This window comes from Salvia miltiorrhiza, chromosome 7 (assembly GCF_028751815.1).
Source record: "Salvia miltiorrhiza cultivar Shanhuang (shh) chromosome 7, IMPLAD_Smil_shh, whole genome shotgun sequence".
NCBI classification, from domain to species: domain Eukaryota; kingdom Viridiplantae; phylum Streptophyta; class Magnoliopsida; order Lamiales; family Lamiaceae; genus Salvia; species Salvia miltiorrhiza.
Genome location: NC_080393.1, coordinates 19358170 through 19372737, shown reverse-complemented (window position 1 = coordinate 19372737; position 14568 = coordinate 19358170). Strand labels below are relative to the sequence as shown.

Here is a 14568-nt window from a genome sequence, read left to right as displayed (position 1 = left end):
GTTATGCATTTCCGAACCATAAATTAAGGGCATAAAAATCTTAGCTTTAGGTCTATTTTTTAAGCTTTGTATTATCTACAAGCTCTTTATCTTTTAATTTTAAAATCGAATCAAATATAGAGTAATATTTTACATAATAAAAGAAAAAATATTTATTTATGTTTTGCACACTGTTTGAAATTGAAGCAGTCTGGCTCGGTTGAATCCGTTGCTATCCCATCGTTACTTATTCAGAATAAACATTGCAAGTGAGATTTCAATACTTTTGGGAACTTGTAACGTGTGATGACAAATGAGGAAAACTATCCACAATTTTGGAATTTCTGTGTATATATATATATATATATATATATATATAGGGTGTGGTTCTAGAGAGAACTACATTATTTGTGAGAACGGGAGAACCATCAAATCTAATGCATCAACTGTAAAAATTAATGCATCCGCTGTTAAAATTAATGCACTAAAAAAATTTAAAAAAAATGCTCCCTTCAGGATTCGAACCCAGGATCTGCATTCATCCAACAAGATGATGCATCCACCGTAGATCTTGATGATCGAATGGCTGAAAATGGTTCTCCGGTCTTCTTTTATTTATGGTTCCCTATATATATATATATATATATATATAGGGAGAGGTTCAAGAAAGAACCATAAATAAAAGAAGACCGGAGAACCATTTTCAGCCATTCGATCATCAAGATCTACGGTGGATGCATCATCTTGTTGGATGAATGCAGATCCTGGGTTCGAATCCTGAATGGAGTATTTTTTTTTAGTGCATTAATTTTAACAGCGGATGCATTAGATTTGATGGTTCTCCCGTTCTCACAAATAATGTAGTTCTCTCTAGAATCACACCATATATATATATATATATATATATATATATATATATATATGCTGTATAGGCTTCTCGTTGACTAGTATCCTGTATTAATTATTAATGGTTGTAGTTAGGTTTTCTGGATGGAGACTTTTTCAACTTTAAAGTGGTAATTTTTACATAGCAATGTTGTTAAGAAGAAAATGTCAAACAGTTTGTAGTTGCTACTCCTGCTGGTATCAAAGTCTTCTAAATAAACAAAGTTAGGCGTAAGTCAGCTTGGACAAAACAAAATAGTAATAAATCATACCTTGAAATAATCAAAAGTATATTTCCGAAGTGAAACACTGTATTACAGAAAATCAATATTTTCTAATGATAAATGTCGATCTGCTAACAAACTCAAAATTGCTGCTTATTCTTACTCGCTAAGATTAATTGTGGAACAAATTTTGCATAAAAAAAAATTCATATTTAAGTATTATGTCAACAAAAATATATCTTTAGACTAAGATGGAAAATAAGTCTGAATGGGCTTAGCCCACTGGCCACCGGGTCCTCACTTAAGTGAAGTGACCCGGGTTCGATCCCTCTTGGGAGCGAATTTGGAGATTGGAGATATAAGGTGGATTTTGGTGAATGGGAGAGATAAGGTGGTTCTTGGAGTGGATGGGGAACTAATTACTAACATCTAACATGACTTTGCCCGATCAAAAAAAAAAAAAAATGAAATAACTGGGCAGGGGACTAAAGGTTGAAAATAAATTTACTGATAAAAAATGTATTATGTTTGGTAGAACTTATAAGTTTGAATAGCTAAATAATATGGGATTGTTTATGTGCTTCATATTCCAAATTATTAATCAAGAGGGCCCGGGTTGAAATCAATTTCTTATCTTATTTCACTATTTGTCTTTGAAAAACAACATCATTGAGAAAATTAATCTTAATGAAACAGTAATTATTCACTGTATTATTTATCTTATTTTTATTAATCAATCCATTTTCAAACATCCACATCAAACAAGTGTAACGCTATTATTTGTTCAATTGAATGGTATTAGGCAATACAACAAACATCAGTTAAAAAACGAACAATTTACTATTGCGTGCATTATTCAAAATGATTAATTATATATAAAATATTGTATTATCAATAAATTTTCATTTTATACATGAAAAATTATATTAAAAATATTCAATTATTAATTTATCCAAGACCGTTGTCATAAATGACATGAATTATTTATTTATTTATTTTAGTTGAAAAGAAGGAGCGGTGAAATTTAAACTCTAAATTTCACTATTTAATGACAGAAGCTTGCACAGATGTCTCCCTTGGGAACTATACATGAATTGTTGTTGATTACTCCTTTTGTTTTGTTTTTCTACTGCATTGTACCTCTTATGAAAATCTGGTTGTTGCTGTTTTTATTATTATTATTATTATTTGATGAAATCTGATTTTCGTTATAATAAATGAATTGAAAATAAAAACCAACTTAACATTTCAGTAATTACCAACTAAAAGAAAAAACATTTTGGTAATTACTTTTAAAATTACTGCAAAGCACATATAAAAGGGCAGAATTTTGCAGTCGATTAGCAGATGCCAATTAGAGAGAGAGAGAGAGAGGAATCCCTCCCAGATCCGCCAGTCCTGTTACCCCACCATCAAAGCTTCTCTGACTAGCAATTATTAAATTGAACGCATTTCTATGAATTTCTTCATCAATTTGGGGTTCTGATTTTTCCTTTGGTCGCGGATGGAAAGATACAGGATATTGGATTATGATAATGGCGAAGTGGAATTTGAATCCAGATTAATGGTGGGATCATCATCGCCCTCGAGATCACTGCCGATTTCGACGCCGCCGTCCGATGCCGCCGGTGTAGGCCTAAACGGTGGGCATAATTACATAATACACCCCGTTGGCAAATACGACACCCTCGCCGGCGTTGCCATAAAATATGGTGTCGAGGTAGAATACTTCAGATATTTTACCCGTTGAGATTGGATAAGCATTTGTTTTGATCTTATTTAAATTCTCTGTAGTTGGTTGTGCTCATTTAGAATTCAGTATTGTATTACCAGCCTATTCTATTGTGTTTTTGTGCATTCCATTCGCTATTGTCGGTTAATTTATCTAAGAATAACGCTGATAATATGTTTTCAATTCCATTTATATTTTAGAAATGAGCTGAAGATATTACTAGTTCGCTGGGGTAATGCACATTTATTTCGAGAACTTTATTCTCTGTTATTGCGTTAGTGTAGAACAGTTTATAAATTAGGAAGATGATACGATACTTATACCTTAGCTAATTGCCTTCACTTGTTCAAAATTTGTGTCTGCATATCATCTGTGATGGTGCACGTAAAATCGTGCATATAGTTTTCTGTTAACGGGACCTGCTTGTCTTTTACTTTATAGCTTCTGGGGTTATGTGATAGTTGGTGTCTGATTACTTGATTTTGGAATGGGATAGGTGGCAGATATTAAGAGGTTAAATGGATTGGTGACTGATCTCCAAATGTTTGCTTTGAAGACCCTTAAAATACCATTGCCAGGGAAGCATCCCCCATCCCCCACCTTGTGCAATGGTCAAGAGACTCAACGGTACTTGGCTTTGATTCTCATCTGCATTATGCTTCTGAGCATTCCTTTGATAGAAGTGCTGAATGGGATTATGTCAAAAGGATATTCATTGAAATTTTGTACTTTGTGCCCTCAATTTGATTTATTAGTTTTGTCATTGTTGGTTGATAAGATTGAAAATCCTTGAAATTAGTTTTCTGTTTTATGTCGGAGATGAATCTAAAAGTTAGGAAGCAGCTGGTTGGCATTTGTCCCTTTTCCAAGTCTGATATATAAAACCTGATATGACCTTATTATTTCGTGCTGCTTACTCAGTGCTCTTCAATATGCACATTTTTTTGTTTGGGCTATGTTAGCACCTGTTGAGATTTAGGCTACTTATCATTCCCAAGCTCCTTTATTTGTTTAGCAAGTCTAACTAACCTGTTTATTTGGGGATACCATAGCATCTATGTTTAAGTAGTCGGTACCTTTGAGATTATTGATATTAGCTTTGATTTCAAGGTCGGTCAGTGTTAGTCATATTTTAGGGCTGGTTTCAGTATTATAATAGTGATCGGTTGACTTGGGACATAGGTATCACAAACTGAAGTCTTCTAGCTTTTAGTGTATGCAAATGAAACTAGTAGTAGTTGATGTAGGGTGAGGATTGAGTTCTAAGTTCAGGTGTCATTTATGATTAACTAAATCTTTTGATGCTGCTGTAAATCAAATCTTGAATGTGTATAGTACTGTTGTCTGATAAAACTGAAGGATATACCTGCGCTCTCATTTCTTCATTTCTCATTATTAAACTAGCGGATAATTGTTTTATGCTAACAGATAAATGTCCTTTGAATATGGCTGCTGCCTTCATTTTAGTTGTCTTTCTTTGTGCTACTTACTTTCAAGCACTGTAGGAAATTGCATGGATTGAGTGCTTCCATGTGGTTAGATACTGCTAATCTGGAAACTAAAGGCAGTAATTGCATGTGGGCAACTTTCATTTAGAGTTTCCAAATTGACCATCAATCAATTGGTTTACTGATTCAGACTTTTGAGGTTGTCTGGTGGTGTTATACAAGACATGTAAATAATTACTACTCCATGATGCATGATTGTGTGAAATTTTGTGATGCCCCATAGGAAATAATTTGTCTTGTCAGATAATGCGTGACATGCAACTTGGTTTTCTCATAAATTAAACAAAAATAATAACATTTGACGGATCAGATGGCTTGTCGAATACAACCTTGACTGATTATCTATGATGATTCTGATACATTAAGTTTTCAACTGAAACTTATATTTTTCTGAAAACCTGGAAAATGTTAACTTTGTGTCACACAAAATCACCCCATCTTTGCATTTCCTTATGGAAGCCAAAAATCTCTCTTTCTTACCCTGGATTACATTGAAGTCTACACATTATACAAATAACTTCAGGGAGGTTTACCAAGAAAACTATCTGAATTGTTCTTACAGGTTGCTTCCTAATAACATCTACATTAGATTTATAATTTTAAACATTGAACACTTATCTCAGGACAATACTTTAATGTGAAATACCAGGCTGTTGTGTTTATGGTTGAACCATGTCGGTGTTTCCATACCATATCCTTGCGTCAAAGGTGCAGTGTAGAGTTGGAAATGTATCTACTTGCTTCAAAGTCAAATACTTAGTTTTCTTCAGGCAGGGATTTTCAGTTATGACTTATGATGCCATATCTGTATATGATATAGCTGTGCTTCATTCCTCCAGTTAATATTGTTGAGGACAGGCTAATTTCTTAGTGTCCTGATTTTGTGCAAGTCAAAATCCCACTGTCTAGACTAGACAAAATAGTTGTACTGACATTAAATTAGGGGGACTATGGGTGGCTGATTATAATGCTTTTTGCAGGCCAAGCAGCTCTGAGCAGGACCCGTCCAACCGTCAGCATTCTGATTTATTTGATTCGTTTCAGTCTTTAAAATTATGTTCTTCTTCAGAGCATAAAGTCTCGCCAGCCATGAACAGCTTACAAGGTTATTATGGTCTCAGGCAACCAGATCAAAAGGCTACCTCCGGAGACCAGAATGGAAAAGCTAAATATCTCGAGGATGGGTCATTTTACACACCGTCAAAACATCCATTGAGTCATCAAAGAAAATCGAGAAGTGTTGCTAATAATTTAATGTACGCAAATGGTGGGCTGCATGATCCGCTCTTGTCACCAGAATCTGAAGATGGTGGTACTAACAAATGGATCGAGAAGCTTTTAGGGAGGCGTCAAAAGTCTGAAACCGAATTAACTTCTTGTCCCCCAGAAAAGCTTCTTAAGGAGGAAAGCAGTAGTAGCAGTGGCATTTCAAGTGGAGGCTTGGCTCTCAGGTCCAAAGCAGCCACCCGAGCTTTCTCAAGCGGAGTCGATGCTGAGTCAGGTGGGCTGAACCCAATTCCTCTAAATTTGGGCGAATCACCTCAAACTGACCCTGTCACTGGGGTACGGAAGTCATCAAGTACATCGAGTCTGATGGATCCAGATAGCAGTGCATTATTATCATTATGGCCAACATCCAAGTGGAGTTTGAAGCCAGATTTTCAGGCTCTTTCTTCCGCTGCTGCTGCCATGCCTATCTTTGATGGTCTGCCTAAGCCAATGAGTCGAAAAAGCAAAGCCGCGCTTGATTAGTGAGTCCCTTATTCCTCACTCTATTCTTTCATACATCTTGCAGAAGCATTATTCAACACTGAGATCAGTAAAGATGTGTATAGATGTTTACGACATCGGATACGGATTCGTAGCAGTTTTGGTGAAATGATACGGATTCGTCCCTAGAAGTTGATCTTCATTCAACTGAGGAATGGGGAACAAAAAAGGTTTATTTTGCTGTGGTTTTGGTTAATTGCTGCAGCATGTGTACATGCTTTTATTGAACATTCATAGATAGCATGTATATTGGATTGGATACTGACCTATGTTTTGACGACAAGAAGAAGAAAAGAAAAATATATTTGTACTTACATATTTATATATACATTTATATTCTTTCTGCTTCACAACAATCTTATGGCAGTTTATGAAGTTAAAACTTAACAGGGGCAGTGTTTTAATTTAAAAATATCGGGTATTATATATACATTATTGAGATTCTGAATCTACTTTACAAATATTAATCATCCTCTTTGTCCGACGAAGAATACCAATAGAATGACGAGGTAAATTCGCAGCCGTTGATGTTTGGTTTGTTATTTATAAGACAATAAATCGAGTGCAATAGATGAAACGTAAATTAAATTATCATTCTTTTTTAGGGTAATAATCAAGAGATCGTAATTGCGTGCAGTATATATACACTTACTTTTTATTGAGAATAAGTATCATTTTAGAGCTATTCTAAAAAAAATAAAAAATCATTTTAGACCTCAAATTATTTTTACACTATTAATTACATATTTTTAACTATTGAAAATATATATACTATTTTCTAAATTTTAACTATTGATTTTACTATTTTCTAGTAGTCAAATTGTCACAGTGTGTTAAGATACAGAGTATTTTTGTAAAATTTAATTACTAGTATATCATTACAAGTAAAATAAAATCAATCGGAGGCTTATTCCGCTGTGAGGTTAAAAAGATCCTACGCACATGTCAACGTTTCTAAGCTTTTAATAGTAAGTAGACATTTAGGATATACTTTAATTATTTAATCTTTGAAAATAATATTGGAAGAAAATAGAAATATAGTTTAGTTAAGGGGGAGACAGGCAACCGTTGGATGAGATATTGCCAACCGCAATTTGAAATTCCTTCGGATAAGACGCAGCACAACCCAACTGCGCGCAATCTAGAGAGAGAGAATAGACACATCATCGCCTTCACCACCCACACGCTCAACCATGGCGGCTCTTCAGCACCTGTCCTCCTCTATTATCGCTCCCCTGCCGTCGCAGCTCCGCTCTCGTTTCAATCTCCGCCGCCGCTGCTGCCGCCTCCTCCCTTCCGCCTCCGCCGCTCCTCACCCCGACCAAACTGATAATGCTATTACCCGCCGTCAATTGATAGGTGGACTCCAAGCAGCAGCCGCATTTTCGCTCTCTCCGCTCGGCCGCAAGGCGTTGGCCGCGGAGGACCCGCTGTCCGAGTGGGAGAGAGTTTTCCTTCCGATTGACCCCGGCGTCGTCCTTCTCGATATTGCTTTCGTCCCCGATGATCCCTCTCACGGTTGCTTTCTGTAGTAGACTTATATTACTTACTGATTTCGTGGAATTGAAGTCAAAATTAGTTAGATTGCTTATGTGATTTTATGCGATGATGAATATGTGCGAGTAGATTGAAATCATGCTGGTTTAATTTGCACACTGATCGAAGAAATAGCTAATTAAGGTGGTGGCAAATGCAGCAAAGTACTAACCCCTTTTGATTTGGATATTGTTTGGCAGGTTTCCTACTGGGGACTAGACAAACTTTATTAGAGACGAAAGACGGAGGAAGCACTTGGGCTCCACGTTCCATACCGTCTGCTGAAGACGAGGATTTTAACTATAGGTTTAATTGCATCAGCTTCAAGGGAAAGGAAGGTTGGATTATAGGCAAGCCAGCTATTCTTTTGTACACTCCAGATGCTGGAGACACCTGGAAGCGCATACCGTTAAGTTCTCAACTTCCTGGTGATATGGTAACCATCAGCTCTCTAGCTTGCCCCACTTTATTTCTTTTCCTCAATGTGTTTATGTATTTTCCAGGTATGATTAAAGCATACAAGTTTGGGTCTTCTGATCTGTAATGTATGGCATTTCTTCTCTGTGGTTACATCTCATGCACATTGGTGTCTATGCTTGCGTTACAAGTTGTTACTACATTTTATTTGTAGATGCCTCTGTTTCCAGTTCTCATGTCATGATGCCTAACTTGACTACTATTGAGCATGTTTGAGGATCTGAGAGATGTAAAAATTGCTTTTCTTATATTTATGTCCTGATTATCCACTTCCACTCCACAACCTAGTGCAATAACTATAAATATGACCAAAACAAATAACAGAAAGGAAAAGTCTCAAAGAAAACACATGGCAGGGAGGGTGCTTACTGTATTTTTTTAAAATTCAGCATCACTGGGTTCGCTATAGCAGAAGCAGCAACAAAGAGGAGAGACCTCGATTCTTTGACTCAAAGGCCAAGAAAATTTGCTGGGACAATGCAAAAAAGTTTCCAGGTCGAGACCCTGAAAGATGGCGAATAGATGCAGCCGGTAATATTGTCTGCAAACGTCTCCACACCTGTAATGGTTGCCTCTGCTATGAGTATGATCATATTATCCCTTTTTCGAAAGGTGGTGAGTCTGTGGCCGAGAATTGTCAAATTCTTCAAACCAGGGTAAATAGGTTGAAGTCTGACAAGAATGGTACTAACCAGAGCTTGCTGGAAGGTTACTCTTGTGACATTAAATTCAGTGAGGAACAACTTGATATAATTGAAATGGCCGTTTATGGCAGTGTTATTCGGCCAGGGAGGCAGTGCATTGTTGGAAGTATTAGTTCATTGATTGGGAAATACAGCTCTAGAGATCATATGATCTCATGCAACTACGCACAAAATGAATAAATGATCAAGACCACATTTTAATTATGTATTTGATTCAATAAGCCACAACTTATGCCTTAATAAAGTGTGTAATATTCTTGTTTTGGTTCTTGTAAATTTTAGTTTTGTGTATGGAAAAATTCTTATTTCATTTACTCTTCTGATGCCCTGGTTTGATCTGCAATTATGTTAATGGATTTACATTCATCTGGATGTATCCAGTCTGTTGGTAGCTCGCCATTAAGCATTATTTACTAGATCTCGGTAGATGCATTTCTGTGAAGGACCATTTACGAGACAGAAGGACTAGACATAGGCGTAGCGGAAATTGTGTGATTGAAGGTTATATTTAGAAGTGAAAACTCCTTGAACTCTTTCTGTTTCTGATCATGTCCTTTCATTTAAAAATCTGGAAACTATGCTATAATGGACATCAGATTAGTGAGATACCAAAAGTCCAAGCACCAGGATGGAACCTAGATACTGGGTCCGTCCACTCTTATGCCTGTGCAAGGAGGGGGCACTACCAAATTACCAAGATTAGGCAGGGATGGACCTATATTTTATTGCTAGATTCAGTAGTGTGTTCAATGTGTACTATAACTAGATTAATTTAAGATACAGGATGGAATTCATCTCTGGTAAAAAATAAATAAATCATAGTCATCATTAATTACTATGACCATTCTTTTCCTCTTTTTGCAAATGGACCTTGTTAAGAATAAATTGTATATAAGAAGTATTAAATTTAACCTTGAAAGCATGCCTCAATCTAAACAAGGTGGTTGTACTGGTTGATTGTTTCAGGTATATATAAAGGCTAGTGGAGAAAAGGGTGCCGAATTGGTAACTGATCAGGGTGCAATTTATGTCACATCAAACGGAGGATACAACTGGAAGGCTGCTATTCAGGAGACTGTTTCAGCTACTTTAAATAGGTTAGTTTCATCTGAGATTCTAATTTCTCTAGAGGTGGCCTTTCAGGGAGAGATGCTATAAGCTTCGCGCTCTTAGTACATTTTTCCACTCTCCTGAAACCTCCTGCCTTCTTCTAATATAAGTACCTTCTTGTTTTTTCAAATAAATCTACCCTAACCTTTTTTACTCGATATGAGAATTACTTGTGTTACTATCCTTAGGTTTAGGTGTTTTTTTACTTTTTCTATATATAAGACAGTTATCATGTAGTCGTATTTAGGCTAAGTAACTGAATCTACCCAAATCTATACAGTAATACCTATGAAGAACTCCCATGGGCATTTGTGCTCAACTTTTTCTCTCCATTTTTGGCAGGAAAAGTAACTTTCCCAGAAAGCCCATTTATTCGGGAAAAATATACTACATTATTACATCTAAAACTGTCATTATTCCATCTTCTGCTACAAAAATCTACAGTATTCGCACTTTTTCTGTTTTCATATAACTTTTTTGAAGCCAAGTTCATATTCTAGCATGCACATTAAGTGCTCCTAAATTATTGATATGGTTGAATAACGGTGAATCTAGGCTATCTTTTTTTGCATTCCTACTTTTATCTTATCTCTGTTTTCTTTGGCCAAGTCATTTAATAAAGTGATAGGTTGGTAGCTACTATCCTTCTCAGGACCGCTACCTGTGTGCTCATGTAATAGCAACTTTCTCCAATACCTCTTAATGGATGTGGTGTTTCCATAGTCATTTTCTCTAGATATCTGGTTAAAGTGAAAGGGTTTGCTAAAGCCCTACTCAGGTTCACCAACTACATGTTCTCTCTCTCTCTCTCTCTCTCCCCCCCCCCCCCCCCCCTTCCCTATCTGGTGTTCATTCTTTTGCATTGTGTGGGGCATTTTCTTTCTCTGTGTTGTGTATAGTGAGCAGCTTTACTAGTTGATTAATGGAGCTAACATTGTCATGAGATGTATCTGGTTATCATGCCAAAAATTTTAAAAAGGATTTGGGGTTTCCTGAGTCTCTGGCAGAAGCAGAACAGCTGTTATTTGTATTACTGTCTCAAGATTCTATGCCTCATTTTGGTTTCATGCGTACTAGTTACTAGTGTGCACCCTTGCTGTTGCAGAACAGTTTCTAGTGGTATCAGTGGTGCCAGCTACTATACAGGAACATTTAGCACTGTGAATCGCTCACCTGAAGGAAAATATGTTGCTGTTTCAAGTCGTGGTAACTTCTACCTGACATGGGAACCAGGTCAGGTAAGATTTTCTAACAGCATTAACTGTAACTTCTTAAATCTGTGATTAAGCTTCTTTTAAAAGGCCCCTTAGCTTCTCTATGCACCAAAATGATTTTCTTTATCTTTCTTCATCCTGATATTCAACTCTATTGCCAAGCTCATATTTCTACGGCTTTTGCATTCGGATACCAATTCAGAAAATCCAGAAAAACTTATGATGTTGTTGATGTGTATGCAACATCTCAGGCATACTGGCAGCCTCATAATAGGGCTGTTGCAAGAAGAATTCAGAACATGGGCTGGAGAGCTGACGGTGGTCTTTGGCTTCTAGCACGTGGTGGGGGACTTTATCTCAGCAAGGGCACTGGGGTAAGTGGCTTTTGATCATATTTTGTTCTTTTTCTACCAGACATGCTGGAAAGTTGGGATATTATTTATTGGTAAATTCCGTAATTTATTCATGAGATGGAGCTACTCGCCTTCCTTTCCTCACCCTCTTATTTTTCATTTTTCATGCACTTAACTATGTATAATATTAAATTTAAAGTAAATATTACTTTGATTTGCACAAGTGAAAATAAGTTTATTTGTCTGCATAATAACTTTTGTCTCTCACTAAGCACAAAATATTGCTTTAATCCATTTTAATTCTGAATTTGTCTATTTCTATTCAATATATAGTAAAATTTAAACTTAGAAGCTATTGTTTCAACTTTCTAATCCAATGAGATTAAATATTTAATATGCCGTACCAAATTTTTCTGCCTGTTTATTTTCCTTGAATGAATAATTACATCATATTATCAAGTTAGGTCTTACTGCCTTGTGTATCCGTTGACCCTGTTTTCTTTGATTTGACATTTGTTTTTATCGATTGTAATGAATCTCAATGTTGTCAGGTAACTGAGGAATTTGAGGAAATTCCAGTGCAAAGTCGTGGATTTGGGATTCTTGATGTTGGGTACCGATCAGAGGTATATCTGAATCCTGTTGAGAACTTTTTCTTTGTGTTTTTTGCATTTATGATGGAATATAATGTTGTATGCTTGATATATATCTTTGAGATAAACTCCGATTTTCCAGTAAAGGATAAACCAATATTTGGTCTCATGTACCTGAATTCATGTTGAGTACACTATAGGCAAAAGGATTTCTAGGCCTTCCAAACTTCTTGCAAAATTCAGCTCACTGAATTTAAGACTTGATAATGCAACTTGCAGGATGAGGCTTGGGCTGCCGGTGGCAGTGGTATTCTGCTGAAAACCACGAACAGCGGGAAGACATGGATCCGTGACAAAGCAGCTGACAACATTGCTGCCAATCTTTACTCTGTAAAGTAAGTTCGATTATTTTATTAAGTTATTGACTTATATTCAGTATTTATATAATGTCTTCATGAACTAACCTTCACATATGAGAAAGATAACAGAGAAAGGGAGGGAGGGAGGGAGACTTTCCATTAAACGATATTAATTCTGCTATCTTGGTTATCGATTGTGCTTGGATCAGTTCACGAGTTAATGATTCTATTTATGCAGGTTCATAAACGACAAACAAGGATTTGTACTAGGGAACGATGGAGTCTTGTTGAAATTTCTAGGATGAATCATCGGCTGCTTGAACCGAGGGTGCAGGTCACATATTTTTTTCTTGCTTTGTCGTCCATGATCGCCACTGTTTTGTCTCCAATACTTTCAGAGGAACCATGTGAGTTTATTTTATTTATGTCTCCTTTTTTGGGCTGTTGTAGCTGCCTATGTGTTATCAAAGTGATACCTACATACATACATGAAGCTGTGGCTCTCATATAGTATTTAGATTTGTGGAGGAATACTCATTTGTAGATCACTGGAAATTGGTGAAGTCTTATTAAAGGCGACCCTCATTTTATCATTTTATGTTAAATAATTGGCAAACACTGTGGAGTCTGCTGTTACTTCTAAGTACTATGGTTTAGTTTTTATTTATTTTTTGATTACATATGTGTTAATGTATTCATTCTTATTTTTCGACTGAAATTCCTAGTTGAACAATTTCTCTACCAAAAGCGTGTATTTTTTTTACGTATAAATACTATTGCTTGTATTTTGTAAGTTTTTGATTGATTTTTTATATTTATAAAATGTCTTCCATCAATCCATTGTATGCTATTAAGTAAACAATACCAAAATATAGAAGGAAGTTTAGAATTTCATAGTAGCGATTGCATATTCAACTAGTATAAACATTATGTTTCATAAAACTCCTTTTTCTATGTTGTAGATTATATAACAGTCCTGCTATTTCAAATGGACTTCTTAAGTTCTTATGTCTTTCACTCTTTTATTATTGATAATAAATAAAAGCTTGAAACAAAACTAAGAATCTTTCAACTCTAATTATTACTCTACTAATATTATCTTAAGCAATCATCTAAGAAGTCGTTTGTTACGGGTGATTCAGGTGTATAATATGCGTATGACACCCTAATATTTTGTTTGGTAAGAAATAATACGAAACATACAACTCTTTATAAATTAGAAGCCCGAAACATTATACTGATTTGAGGGATTTTGTATACCATCTTCGTGGGTGGTATGTGTAATATAAATTTTAATTATAACTACTATTAACTTTATATAATCTTAATACCTCATACCGAACAACATATTACATTTTACAGATATTTTAATGAATTCTATCAAACATGATATTAATATGATATATAGTAAAAAATATTTGAGACAAACATATCACGCATTATCTCATACCTCGTACCAAACGAGTTAGTGTACGGGTGAGCGTATTTGCACGTGTGAGTGTCGGCCTCCTTCTGCTACAAGTTGACTTCATTAAATTCAATTTTTTATTTAATAATTTTAATTGCGAAATCTAATTATGAAAATTATGATAATTCAAATTTCAAAACCAAGGCACATCTTTATCTTTTCAGAAGAAGAAAAAAACTATTTTTAACCTACCGTCGTAGTTGAACATAAATGTACTGACATAAAGAAAATTACAATATTCAATACTCAAATTATCAAAATTTTGATAATTATGTTACGCTAATCAAAATCTGGCATGAAAAGAATACGTAGCAAGCCAAAAGCTAAGCAAAAAATAAAATAAAATGACAGCAAAACGATGTTGTTTTGATGTGGTATTAAACTTAAACAATAGGTTTAATAAGAAATTCATAATCTAGAGTGAATACATATCAATAACAATAATTAAGCAGTGAAATTAGAAAACTCAAGGACACAAATCATGACTTCAATGGAATCAGAACTCAAAATCAATAATTAAATGTCTTCATTTTCTTCCACTCCCTCAAAACAGGAAACTTTTCCCCATATTGTTACGAGGGAATTGGTACAACTGCAAGACCACATCAAACCACCATACTATACTGCCTAAAAACACACATCAAATCAATAATTTT

At 35.4% G+C, this 14568-nt stretch overlaps 2 protein-coding genes across 4 annotated transcripts; both read left to right on the top strand.

The window, feature by feature from the left end:
- The first annotated feature begins 2171 nt into the window (after nucleotides 1–2171).
- On the top strand, nucleotides 2172–6448 carry LOC130993206 (uncharacterized). Of its 2 annotated transcripts, none has more exons than XM_057918014.1 (3): nucleotides 2172–2808; nucleotides 3317–3447; nucleotides 5450–6448. In XM_057918014.1, the coding sequence occupies exons 1-3, from the start codon at nucleotides 2593–2595 to the stop codon at nucleotides 6078–6080; spliced, it is 978 nt and encodes a 325-aa protein (XP_057773997.1). In that variant the 5' UTR covers nucleotides 2172–2592; the 3' UTR covers nucleotides 6081–6448. The 2 variants fall into 2 exon arrangements, with proteins under 2 accessions (XP_057773997.1, XP_057773996.1); XM_057918013.1 differs by having other exon boundaries at nucleotides 2214–2808; nucleotides 5309–6448.
- A 394-nt stretch (nucleotides 6449–6842) lies between these two features.
- On the top strand, nucleotides 6843–13060 carry LOC130993205 (photosystem II stability/assembly factor HCF136, chloroplastic). 2 transcript variants are annotated; one of them, XM_057918010.1, is made up of 8 exons: nucleotides 6843–7616; nucleotides 7835–8070; nucleotides 9782–9912; nucleotides 11031–11163; nucleotides 11391–11513; nucleotides 12044–12118; nucleotides 12365–12480; nucleotides 12683–13060. In XM_057918010.1, exons 1-8 carry the CDS (start codon nucleotides 7292–7294, stop codon nucleotides 12747–12749), a joined length of 1206 nt encoding a protein of 401 aa, XP_057773993.1. In that variant the 5' UTR covers nucleotides 6843–7291; the 3' UTR covers nucleotides 12750–13060. The 2 variants fall into 2 exon arrangements, with proteins under 2 accessions (XP_057773993.1, XP_057773994.1); XM_057918011.1 differs by lacking the exons at nucleotides 9782–9912; nucleotides 11031–11163; nucleotides 11391–11513; ... (1 more) ...; nucleotides 12365–12480; nucleotides 12683–13060 and adding an exon at nucleotides 8501–9129 and having other exon boundaries at nucleotides 7137–7616.
- Nucleotides 13061–14568: the final 1508 nt, after the last annotated feature.

Bases quoted from the DNA above. Each gene is read 5' to 3' on its own strand.
- LOC130993206 (XM_057918013.1), top strand. From the start codon at position 2,593: ATGGAAAGATACAGGATATTGGATTATGATAATGGCGAAGTGGAATTT. The intron at 2,809-3,316 runs GTAGAATACTTC...GGAATGGGATAG, and splicing joins CCATAAAATATGGTGTCGAG to GTGGCAGATATTAAGAGGTT. The intron at 3,448-5,308 runs GTACTTGGCTTT...TGCTTTTTGCAG, and splicing joins AATGGTCAAGAGACTCAACG to GCCAAGCAGCTCTGAGCAGG.
- LOC130993205 (XM_057918010.1), top strand. From the start codon at position 7,292: ATGGCGGCTCTTCAGCACCTGTCCTCCTCTATTATCGCTCCCCTGCCG. The intron at 7,617-7,834 runs GTTGCTTTCTGT...ATTGTTTGGCAG, and splicing joins CCCCGATGATCCCTCTCACG to GTTTCCTACTGGGGACTAGA. The intron at 11,514-12,043 runs GTAAGTGGCTTT...CAATGTTGTCAG, and splicing joins ATCTCAGCAAGGGCACTGGG to GTAACTGAGGAATTTGAGGA.